The sequence below is a fragment of the Schistocerca gregaria genome, chromosome 2 (genome assembly GCF_023897955.1).
Source record: "Schistocerca gregaria isolate iqSchGreg1 chromosome 2, iqSchGreg1.2, whole genome shotgun sequence".
Lineage (NCBI taxonomy): Eukaryota > Metazoa > Arthropoda > Insecta > Orthoptera > Acrididae > Schistocerca > Schistocerca gregaria.
In genome coordinates this window covers 115,352,059-115,364,996 of record NC_064921.1, presented here as the reverse complement: position 1 = coordinate 115,364,996, position 12,938 = coordinate 115,352,059, and the positions used below count along the sequence as shown (strand labels likewise).

General features: G+C 44.1%; 1 protein-coding gene across 28 annotated transcripts in view; it reads left to right on the top strand.

The window, feature by feature from the left end:
- LOC126336460 (uncharacterized) overlaps positions 1–12,938 on the top strand; it is a 231,731-nt gene that overhangs the window by 93,390 nt on the left and 125,403 nt on the right. For 6 of the 28 annotated variants that reach the window (XM_050000181.1, XM_050000178.1, XM_050000182.1 and 3 more), the window contains one exon: positions 7,466–7,834. The exons of 10 other annotated variants lie outside the window; for them this stretch is intronic. In XM_050000181.1, the coding sequence (XP_049856138.1) occupies positions 7,466–7,834 (369 nt within the window). Of the gene's footprint in view, positions 1–3,924; positions 3,967–7,230; positions 7,835–12,938 lie in introns of those variants that run through there. 12 more of the 28 variants (XM_050000169.1, XM_050000176.1, XM_050000173.1 and 9 more) reach the window with 7 other exon arrangements.

The following is a 12,938-nucleotide window of genomic DNA, read 5'->3' as shown; positions in this document are numbered from 1 at the left end:
TTCGGTGTGTTATGGCGGAGGGGTGAAGTGGACTGGGGTAGTCGTCGTGTGGTTGCGGACCACAGCGGCTGTGGCGGAGACGGCGCTCCACCATCGTTTCTAGCTACCTGGTTAACGTAACATAAGGGGTAATTTTCTTCTCTCCACACACAAATTGATTAAAGTGGTATATGTACCGGTGTGTACACAGCGTATTAAATGGAAACGAATGTGTCTGCAATAAGTTTTACAGAAAACGTTAGCTTATGGACAAGATGTTAAAATCTGGTTTCCCGAAAGTGGTAGTAATCAAACTGACGGGTATTCCACTTCCCAACTATTACTAGTTGCATTTTACATACTAAATGGAAGCCGTTACAGCCTTCCTGAAATCAGACGCTGTACATTTTAGCATCATATGAGTCCTTTTAAAGGGCTCAGTAACGTGATCAAGTTGAAAGTGAAATGGTACTTCATCATTAAACTGGCAGAAAGGGCATAGTAATAAAGCTCATATTAATACAAGTATAAAACATAGCGACACTTATTTAAACTGATTTGTTATATAACAGGTAGTACATTCCGTAGGCGCTTACCGTGGTGGTCTTGCGGTTCTAGGCGCGCAGTCCGGAACCGTGCGACTGCTACGGTCGCTGGTTCGAATCCTGCCTTGGGCATTGATGTGTGTGATGTCCTTAGGTTAGTTAGGTTTAAGTAGTTCTAAGTTCTAGGGGGCTAATGACCACAGCAGTTGAGTCCCATAGTGCTCAGAGCCATTTGAACCATTTTAGCTCTTCCGTAGGCGACAGGCATAAATTTTATTTACATCCAATAAATATATCAGTCACATTACAAACGCCAGTGTTTCAGGCGCCATCTGTACTCATACTTGATACAAATACTTTCATTCCTCATTCATTCACGACTGCTGCTTATCTAGATCTTCTGTGAATTTTAAGAAAGGCCTATTTTGCATTAATTCACTCATTACATTATTCTTGAAGGATAAAGTTTGCCTGAATCGCTAACAATTCCTTCTGTTGCTATGATAGACTACGACAATCCACGCTGTCATAATCGAATCTGAAAGTTATAAAATAAATACCTCAAGTGAGGGTGCCTCAAATTTGGGAGTTCTGTCACGTAACTTTCAGATCCGACGAAGACAGCGTAAATCTGTTGAAACCGATCATAGTAATAAAAAGATAGCTATAGATCTTCTCAAAGTTGATTTTTCAAGAACAATATGATTTTCAGATCGCCGCCACTGACTGAAGTAAAATCAGACGTATATTACTCATTACAACTGTTTGCATTAAAGAGCGATAGCTCTGGTTAAACTCATTTTGTCATTGTCAAAGTCGTCACAGCAGTGATTGAAAGTAGTTGCAATATACATTTTGCAAGGAAAGAAATTAACTCTCAACGTTTCATTACTTCGACAGAATACAGTATTCCATTGCTCCATATGGAGCGCAGTAAAATGCTGATTTGGAGATAAAATAATAAACTATGAACACTTAGAGACACATTTTTATTTGTCTCAAATTAGACAATAATGGAAGTTTCCAATTACATATTTAAACAGTATATCTGGCAAATGTCTACCTTCACAATCGTCACACACTGCCGCTGTCGTTTTATCATGGACTCTTTTACGCACGTCTTCTGGTGCTCTTGCAACTGCAGCCTCAATATTGTTCAGTAGTTCTCCAGGGTGTTGCGACGGCTGCAACACACCTTTGACTTCAGGTAACCCCAAAGAAACAAAGCGCCTGCGGCTAAGTCAGGTGACAGTGCGGGCCAGTTAAGATCCCCCATCCGAGAGAAATGCCTTTCAGGAAACGTTTGCCTCAAAAAAATTCACGATAATGACCGCTGTGTGTGCAGTGGCATCATTTTGTTGAAACAGGGTAACCTGTAATTGCATTTCCTCGGAAGAAGGTTGGAAAAAGTAATGCAGCATAGTTAAGTAGAGATTCGAATTCACAGTTACACCACGACGATTTTCCTGGGAGAAGTAAGGATCAAATGATGCCTACTCGTGGTATGGCGCACCACACAATGACGCGATCTGGGAGCAAGGGTCTCTGGAGAATTCGCCTGGGGTTCGTGTAGCTCTAGTATCACGTATGCTGTTTGTTTACACTCCCACTGAAGTGAAGATGTCCCTCATCAGAAACGAACACGGGGTATGGTTGCAAGCATGTCTTCACAACATGTTCTTCGTATTATATAATGCCGTACTGACAATTGCTGGACCATGTACATTTTATACGGGTGAAAAATTCAGTTCATTATGAAGAAACCGGTGGAGAGAAAATCTTTAAATGCCACGAGGAAGTGCGTATTTCCAAGCTGAGCGTATCGGAGATTGCAGTACTGCTGCTCTAATTCGTTCGACATTTTTTGGTGTTGTAACGCTTGTCTCAAGTCTCCTTCGTAAAGATGCCACGTCCCCTTTTGTTCTGAATGCATTGACTGCCGTCCAGGAACACAACGGCGTGAGGGTACTGCAAATCGCAAACGAAAAGAACGCTCCACTGCAGTGATCGAGTGGGAATTCGAGAAATACAGTTCAACACAAAATGAGAACTTCTCACGTGTCCACTGCATTACCACAACTGAACAACAATTGAACCACGCCCATTCCCCTCTGTTCGACAAACAGTGCCGCAACAACGTGAATTCTAAAAAAGTAATTTACAGCGTTCCACCCTGTATAACGTTTAAAGTGGCCGAGCTACTAACGTTTCCTTGAGAGTCCATTCCTACAATAGGCTCTTATGTATTTTCCTCCTCGCCCTCCCACCACATAAAAGCCATTAATAAGTGGTCAATGCCATTTCAAAACAAAATACTCTGTAAAATATTTTTCTAATGGCCTCTAACGCGGTAGGCCATGTGTTCAGTACATTGCTTTGCTAAAAACATAATCTCTATACAAGTGTCATATCACAAATCTACATCAGCTCTCAAAGCATTCTGCTAACACTACACGTAGAAACGAAATAATTTTGTTTGTCGAACGTTTTGGAAACAAGGAATTATTCGAAAAGACACATTTTTCTATGATACCTTCGTAGGAAATGGAGCATCCGGAAGATTGTGATGATGTACTCTGAGGCTACAAAACTCATGGTGTACCTCCTAATATCGTATTGGACCTCCCTTTGCCCTCCATATTGTAGCAGCTCGAAGCGGCATGGTCTCAACATGTTGTGAGCCTAAAGACTGAAGACAGACACAATCGGGCGTACCCTGGAAACGGTGAAAGATTTCACTGGCTAATCCTTCTAACACCAGATCAAGTTAAAGTCCAAAACCAAATTAACACCAAGATGCAACGGCTTTTATCAAGACCACCCCCTGTGACGATCTCGATAAATATTGAGGAATTCTCTAGTCGTAAGATTGTTTTATTAGCAGACATGTGCATTTTCGAAGTGGAATGCCCCATGCAGCCAGCTCCTGCTATCCTTCCTCCTCAAATTCTGGTAAATCTCGTCGTGCGGCCGTAATCACATCGGAAGCTTTTTCACGTGAATCACCTCATTATAAAAGAAAGCTCCCTCAATGCACTGCCCCTTTATACCTTGTGTACGCGGCACAGCGTTTTTGTACCTTGTGTACACTACCGCCGTCTGTGTATGTGCATGTCACTAAGGTTAGCCTTTCGTCACCGCAGTGTAGAGCAATACGTACTTAATAAATACCTAATAACTTGTGAAACTTACATATCCGATGGCTTTTGATGAGGTCCATTTGATTTTACGTTTTGCGGCGTCGAATGGGTGGTCGCTTGGAATAGCGACTATCATGTTAGGCTAATTTTATTAAAGCTCTGAGAAAGCGCGTCTCACTTCGCTGGGTTCCAGTTGGTGGGGGAAGTGGGCAGTGTATATAAGCCGCAGAGGAACCTCACACCAGCATCAGTCATTGCCTGCTCCACCTGTACCACCTTCAGCAGCAGCAATGAGGATCCTGGTGAGTGGTTTCTCAATAGAAAGTTCTGCTTCTGAAATCGGTCCGACTTACAGTAATTACGTTCATGTAGTTGCTGTGAAAGAATAATATTTATAAGTACAATTAGTAGAAAAGGGTATGATCCCTTAGTTCATGATTTTAAAAACTTTAGTGAAACGTTATACTTGAGGAGCAAGGGAAGGGAGCATTGAGGTGGTGTATCAAAACGTGAACCGCTTGACAAACTGTATTTCTTACTATAACGGCGTATTGATGTAACAGCCTACCGTGGTTCATTATTTGCATATAACTGCCATTGAAATATACCAAAGCCGATATTCAGAGTTTCATTTACATGTTCATTCTGTGTATTTTTCAGTCTTGTGCTATGATGCTGAACGAATAAGTTTTAAGTCTACAGCATACTTTCTAGTGAAAAAAAATAGGGCTGCATACAGATTTCCTCACAGTGGCACCAAACGTTGCGCCCACAAACAAACAACCAAGTTTCGTTCAGTCTGGTTTCGTTCGTAGCGTGTAAATGCTCATAGCAATATGCTACTTCTACGATGCACATACAGTCGGTTTTAACAACATTTATTGAGCGTAATTAAAGTGAATACAACGTCAATCGTTAGTGCTTCCCATCGGGCCCGAAAAAATTTTATTCTACTAAGGAAAATCAGTTTACAGTGCACGCCCGCATTAAGTGCTCGGACTGCGCTCAATGTGCAGGCAACACAGTTGACGTTTGAGCTGGATTACATTACGCAGTGAACGTTCTGCACCTGCTGTTTACTCCTATTATAAGTTTTTCATGTCCTCCATTATTAAAGTCTACTGTGAAATTTCTACATTAAATAGTGTTGACATCAACCAGCTGAGTGGTAAGCTGCTTGCATCAGAGGCAGCGGGACCGGGTTCGATTCCCAGCCGGGACTGGGTGTTGTGTTGTCCTCATCATTTCAACCTCACCATCGGCACATAAGTTGCCCAATGTGGCGCCGACTGAAATAAGACTTGCACTTGGCTGCCAAACCCGAACTGTGCCTCTGAGCCAACAATGCCATATGATCATTTCAACATCAACCACAAAAACAGAGCAAGCTTCATTCACTTTGTTTCTGTTTCACAGTTATAGAGCAGCTTAAATATTTCCATTGGACACAAGTTACTTTCTACTTGATATTTTCTTGAGTCCTTTTATCATATTCAGCTACACAAACTTCTAGTTTTTATAGTATATTTTGCAAGCCTGTCTATTCTAAGACGTAAGTGAAACTATTATGCTCTGAATGAATCATATAAAATGAAACATCGCATCGGACAAGGAAACAGAACAGAGAAGATTCACAAGAATGGCAGGGTCCTTCGTGGAGAGCCACTTTCCTATCTGTTAGACGGTGTTCTTAGTGTATAAACGAAGGGTAAATCCATTTTGATGGGAAGCTTTCATTTTACCTGCACAGAATGAATAACTCAGTACTGAAGTATTATTTGTCTAATAATATACACTCCTGGAAATGGAAAAAAGGACACCGGTGTGTCAGACCCACCATACTTGCTCTAGACACTGCGAGAGGGCTGTACAAGCAATGGTCACACGCACGGCTCAGCGGACACACCACGAACCGCGGTGTTGGCCGTCGAATGGCGCTAGCTGCGCAGCATTTGTGCACCGCCGCCGTCAGTGTCACCCAGTTTGCCGTGGCATACGGAGCTCCATCGCAGTCTTTAACACTGGTAGCATGCCACGACAGCGTGGACGTGAACCGTATGTGCAGTTCACGGACTTTGAGCGAGGGCGTATAGTGGGCAATGCGGGAGGCCAGGTGGACATACCGCCGAATTGCTCAACACGTGGGGCGTGAGGTCTCCACAGTACATCGATGTCGCCAGTGGTCGGCGGAAGGTGCAAGTGCCCGTCGACCTGGGACCGGACCGCAGCGACGCACGTATGGACGCCAAGACCGTAGGATCCTACGCAGTGCCGTAGGGGACCGCACCGCCACTTCCCAGCAAATTAGGGACACTCTTGCTCCTGGGTTATCGGCGAGGACCATTCGTAACCGTCTCCGTGAAGCTGGGCTACGGTCCCGCACACCGTTAGACCGTCTTCCGCTCACGCCCCAACATCGTGCAGCCCGCCTCCAGTGGTGTCGCGACAGGCGTGAATGGAGGGACGAATGGAGACGTGTCGTCTTCAGCGATGAGAGTCGCTTCTGCCTTGGTGCCAATGATGGTCGTATGCGTGTTTGGCGCCGTGCAGGTGAGCGCCACAATCAGGACTGCATACGACAGAGGCACACAGGGCCAACACCAGGCATCATGGTGTGGGGAGCGATCTCCTACACTGGCCGTACACCTGTGGTGATCGTCGAGGGGACACTGAATAGTGCACGGTACATCCAAACCGTCATCGAACCCATCGTTCAACCATTCCTAGACCGGCAAGGGAACTTGCTGTTCCAACAAGACAAATAACGTCCGCATGTATCCCGTGCCACCCAACGTGCTCTAGAAGGTGTAAGTCAACTACCCTGGCCAGCAAGATCTCCGGATCTGTCCCCCATTGAGCATGTTTGGGAATGGATGAAGTGTCGTCTCACGCGGTCTGCACGTCCAGCACGAACGCTGGTCCAACTGAGGCGTCAGGTGGAAATGGCATGGCAAGCCGTTCCACAGGACTACATCCAGCATCTCTACGATCGTCTCCATGGGAGAATAGCAGCCTGCATTGCTGCGAAAGGTGGATATACACTGTACTAGTGCCGACATTTTGCATGCTCTGTTGCCTGTGTCTATGTGCCTGTGGTTCTGTCAGTGTGATCATGTGATGTATCTGACCTCAGGAATGTGTCAATAAAGTTTCCCCTTCCTGGGAAAATGAATTCACGGTGTTCTTATTTCAATTTCCAGGAGTGTATATTAAACCGTTGTTATAAACACGTTTTCACACACTGGAAGCGTTTGTACTAAGAATATCGAGAATAGGAGATACGGCAATGTGAATGTTAAGGCCGAACAGACTTTTATAGAGCGTTGTATCACGTGAGTTCTTCTTCATTCAGATTTAGAGATAAATTTTTCGCAACGTGTTACACAGGACGATATTCTTGCCAGAAAGAGTTCATATTATTAATAAGTATTAGATAGCAGGATGATGAGTGCTGTGAACGTGCAAGTAATTATCCACTAAATCTCAAAGTGCCTCTCACAGAAAATACAGCTCTCATTCATAAGAGGCTGGACTTTGCTGCTGACAAACTTTGCTTTAATTTTCAGGTGTGCGTGTTACTGTTTGGACTGGCTCTGGCCGAGGAGAAGCAGGTGGAGAAACGGGGAGTGGTTGGCTCCCTGGGTAGCTATGGCGGAGGCGGATACATCGACCATGGAATCGGAGCCAGCAGCTACAGCAGTGGCGGCAGCAGCGGTGGTTATGGGGGAGGCTATGGAGGCGGCTTTGGTGGTGGTTATGGAGGCGGCTATGGAGGTGGCGTCAGCTCTGCAGTTGGAGGAGGTCAAGTGACCAACATCGCCATCACCAAGCAGGTCCCCGTGCCGTACCCAGTACCAGTGCAGCGTACTGTCCCAGTACCAGTCAGGGTTCCTGTCACGGTGCCAGTCAACAGGCCAGTACCGGTGCCCGTCCCACAGCCGTACCCTGTCCCCGTGCAGAGGCCAGTCCCAGTACCCGTGAGCGTCCCTAGCCCAGTCCCCGTACCAGTTCCACAGCCCGTCGTCGTCAACCAGCCGGTACCTGTCGTCGTGGGAGGCGGAGCTGGTGTCGGCGGAGGTCTCGGAGGCGGCTACGGCGGCGGCATTGGTGGAGGCTACGGTGGAGGCTACGGAGGAGCCATTGGAGGTGGCTACAGCGGTGGCTACGGCGGTGGCTACACAGGTGGCTACAGTGGTGGCTACACTGGGGGCATTGCTGGAGGCTATGGAGGCTACGGGAAATACAGCCACTAACATCAGCAGCTGAACCCAACACCTTAGACGAAACATGCCACCAGAGATTCATTGTACATTTCTTTCAATGTTTTGCCAACAACAGCAGCTAATAAAAAGCATTTCTAAGATACGTATCCCGTTAATTATTAGCACCAATAAAAATGCTCCCGGCCTTGTACTAGGTATTTTGTTCAGTGTTAATCATCATTTGCTGTTGTAGTGTTCCTGGTCAGTCCAGGACATTTGTTTTGCCTTTCATAATCCGTGTCCTATTTTCTCTCAGTGTTAACTGAGAGCATTTTGACACGAGAATTTCAAAATTTTAGTTTGTAACCTAGAAGGGTTGAATGAAAAGGAGTGCTTCCATCTCCATTAATAGGTTTTGGATGGGAATATTTTAATAAATCAAATGCAGAAATAATCGTGTGAACTTTGATTACCAATCTTCACTTTTCCATATACTCACCACTCAACTGGATACATTTGTGCCAACGATGAACAAGTTTTCTGAAGCTGTCACGGAAGGACTTGACACTCTGTTTCAGCTCCTAGTCGCACACTTCTCTCGACGTCTTCATCAGAAGCATAGTTATGTCCCGCTGGTCGTTTCTCATTATCGGGAACAGATGGAAATCAGATTGTGCTAAATCTGGACTGTATAGAGGATGCCCCGCATTTTCATTTCAGGAGCCAGAATCCGAATGTGCTTCTAATTTCTCTCTGAGTAATACAACAAGCGTCCTGAATCAATCTGTCAACATTTTACTTGTTTAACTCGGTTGTTGGTGTCAAACGACTTCCAACTCTTTGTTTGTCACCCAGGTCATTTCAGGAGTCAGCATGTGGGGTACCCATCGCGCACAGATCTTTCGACAGCCAAGCAAAGCAATAATGTGACGCACACGTTGTTGTGAAATGCCGATTGTGCATGTAATTTCTCTCAGAGTAATACAAGGAGCGTCCTGAATCAATCTGTCAACATTTTACTTGTTAAACTCTGTGGTTGCTGTCAAACGACTTCCAGCTCTTTGTTTGTCATGCAGGTCAGGTGTTCCCGCCTCAACAACTTACTCTCCCAATGATGCACAGTACTCACATCAACACAATCACCACAAACTGCTTGCATTCTCTGATGGATATTTACCGGCCGGTGTGGCCGTGCGGTTCAGTCTGGCGCTTCAGTCTGGAACAGCGTGAGGAATATACCACGTGTGGACAGAAGAACAAGCACTCACAACGCCACAGGGCGTACGAATGGTAGTTCAAACACTCTGACTGTTCTGACATCCAGACCAGAATGGTCAACGGTAACAGGTCCTATGTCGCTGAATGAGTTACAGAAACGTAATCAATGCGGGCATCTCGAATAATTTTGTCACATGCAGGGTCGTCAATCATTTTCATATACTCAGAACTACTAAGTATGGAAAGATAGATCCTTGTAATGTTTTTGGGGGTATCTTCCGTTCATCGTGCAGGAATCATTTAAGGAAAATCGGTGCAAAAAGTGAATCGCAATGTCGCTTTGCATTAGTTGTATTCCATGGTGTATCGCTAGGTAAACGATGGCACTCTGTTACAGCCGCACTAAAGGCAAACACCGATAGCTGCGCCTAGGTGCGAAGGTGTACCCCTTGGACATAGCTATTTTGCACGATATACTTGAACCACGGCGACGCTCTACCAGTTTACAAACTTAGCCGTTTCGGAAATACTTATTCTTTTGGTCCGAAATCCAATGATAACGCGAAGTTTCCGCATTACGACAACTACTGCGCTGTTTTCAGCGTCCTCCCTGGCACGATTTATATACATTCCATTGCTAGTGCCACAAGTTGCCAACTGTGAGTGGTTACTGCACGTTGGCTTGGGGTTCTTGTTTCAAAGCCGGCCGAAGTGGCCATGCGATTCTAGGCGCTGCAGTCTGGGACCGTGAAACCGCTGCGGTCGCAGGTTCAAATCCAGCCTCGGGCATGGATGTGTGTGATGTCCTTAGGTTAGTTAGGTTTAATTATTTCTAAGTTCTAGGCGACTGATGACCTCAGAAGTTGAGTCGCATAGTGGTCAGAGCCATTTTTTGTATCAATCTAAAAAACAAGTGCAGCAACTGGTCAGTATCGGTGCTATCAAAATAAAATTTGACTGTTCTATACCATAAAACCATCTGGATTTCGTACAAGCAATATAACTTCATGAACCTGTTAACTACTCAAATACAGGTAAGTGTTAGAAGGAGCTTTCATAATACTTCATAACCATTCAGTCACAGACCCAAAGATAATAATGTTACCATGTCAAAGTATATAGAAATAGGGATTATTCATGTAATTAAGTATATTATACCACTCTCCGTTTCTGGAGTTTTATCTGTGTATTTCATTGTTATTTACACTGACCTAAGTGTTGTGGTTGGCAGGAGAGCCAACACCGTGTTACTAAAGGACGCAGAAATGCTCGCGTTTTAACTCACGCAGGCTGGCGTGAGGTCTGGAACATGACAAGGAATTACAATTGAGAAAAACGGACGTAGCTGGTGAAATACTTAACTTTAATCCATTAATGACGAACGTCGCTCTTGACATTACATGATTCACAGTATCAAAAGTAACGGATAATGGCGCCTTGCTAGGTCGTAGCAAATAACGTAGGTGAACGCTACGCTAACTATCGTCTCGGCAAATGAGAGCGTAGAAGTCAGTGAACCATCGCTAGCAAAGTCGGCTGTACAACTGGGGCAAGTGCTAGGAAATCTCTCTAGACCTGGCGTGTGCCGGCGCTCGGTCTGCAATCATTAATAGTGGCGACACGCGAGTCCGACGTATACTACCGGACCGTGGCCGATTTAAAGGCTACCACCTAGCAACTGTGATGTCTGGCGGTGACACCACACTAAGTTCATATATTATGTATATAAATAACATGAAAAAATTATACAGGATAAGTGAAAACATGTAGCAGATTGATAAATGTATGAATTGCAATAATGCTGTAAAGAATTACAAGGAAATAGAATTAAGAGGTAGAAGAGCAAGAAATGGTCCACAGGAAGTTTCAATCGGAATTTGTTGGTATGTATCTGCAAACACCTGTAACGCCTTAAGATACCAATCAAATATTTCAAATGGCTGTAAGCACTATGGGACTTAACATCTGAGGTCGTCAGTGCCCTACACTTGGAACTGCTTAAACCTAAGTAACTTAAGGACAACACACACATCCATGCCCGAGGCAGGATTCGAAACTGCGACTGTAGCAGCAGCGCAGCTCCGGACTGAAGCGCCTAGAACCGATCGGCAACAACTGCCGGCAAGATAACAATCGTTAACTCGTAGGCTGACACAATAAATAACGAAGTAGAAGGGATGATATACTGTGTTGTTTTAATTAAACTTTCGTTAATTGAGTCAGTCTAGACGGAAAACTACTTACCGTATGGTTACCTAATTGTATAGAAACGATGCTCGGATGCGTTGCTCGTAGTATAGTGTCACGACCTGCCGTCAGAGACCGGTACAGGCAAAGCGAGGTGTGGCTGAGGCACAAGCATCCGTGCGCATTACTGTCGCAGACAGTCAACATGGGTCTCGACAACGAGAGCAGACCTTTACGCATAAAGCTGTTGTACGAAAGCAACAGATATGGCACTGGTGCTCTTCGCGAGCACCTTCACTTTAAAGGAATACAAGAGGTACTCTTTCAGCACTGAGCTTGAAGAGCATGATACAGATGTTGGAATTGTGATTTGGGAATTGCTCCTGGGAAAGACCGACGTCCGATTGCGCCAGAAACTGCTGAATAATTTACTGTTTCCACAGCTAAAAATGCTGGACGAATTTGCGATTTTCAAGTATATTGTATGAGGTTTGCCACAACAACTGAGGATTCCATCCTACCTCAGATGTTTCGGGCAGCACTAGAGAACCTTCTAGTGGAATTCCAAGCTGTTGTGGATGAAAATGGTAGTCACACTGGGCAATTATAGTAACTAGAAGTTAGATATATTACGCAGTTAACAAAATATACTATCAAGTGAAAGTTAAAATGTGTTTGAGTAGTTCATTCATTATGTCTCTTCGGCATGTCCTTACAAATGTTTCCACAAATTTTCACTGTCCCACGATCACTCGTTCTCTTACGTGTCCTCTCAGGTACGTGTCCACCCTGTACTAGCTCATGTGCTAATTGGTAGCTGTAAAAAAATAGGATAGTCTGCAGCGATACGGTGAAATATATGCACTAGCTCTTAACACTGTTAGGTGTTGTTTAATCCATGAGAAAGGAATCAGGGGTAAAGTTCGCAACAGCTGAAAGCATTAAGTCTTTCCATTTAGGCTGCTTTACTCCTAAATAAATTCGTCTATTACTTCGTCATGACTTTCTGTCTTCGGTCTTAGGTTATTTTCGAGCGACATATCTTAAAAAGATTTGGTGTATCAAGGTAATTATACGATGGGCGTCACCAGTTGCTAGCTTGAAATTGTTTGTGACCAAGAAACCAAAAGGATCGCAGTTACAGATCATCCGAATATTCCAACTGATTTTCACTTTTGCAATAGCATATTCGTATGTCGTATTAGTACACCATCCTCTACCATTTCGCCTGTGAACCATACAATTTTAATGCCACGACAAGTTCTCTATCGTCTGGGATTCGAATTTTTTATACAATTAATATTTATACTTTCAGTTATGCTTCTCATATTAGTTACTGGAACCTAAACGTCGTACGCCCTGTTTTAGGGTACATTGTGAATCTAATTTGATTAAATTGCATTAAATATTTTTTCACCAACCCTAATAATTGAAAATGTCATCACGGAAACCATTTTTCCGTCAAACAATGACTTCAGATTTAAATGATAACTGTTAATGCTTAAATAAGAATTTTCTCATTAAGTAATTACTAATCATTTTTGTAAATAGATCTTCAGGTTCCAGTCAGCATATGCACACTGAATAAGTTTTTACGCATCACAAAGTTTTATTTCTTGTTCGCTGCATAAACACTACTAGCCAAGTGTAATAACATTAATTAACAC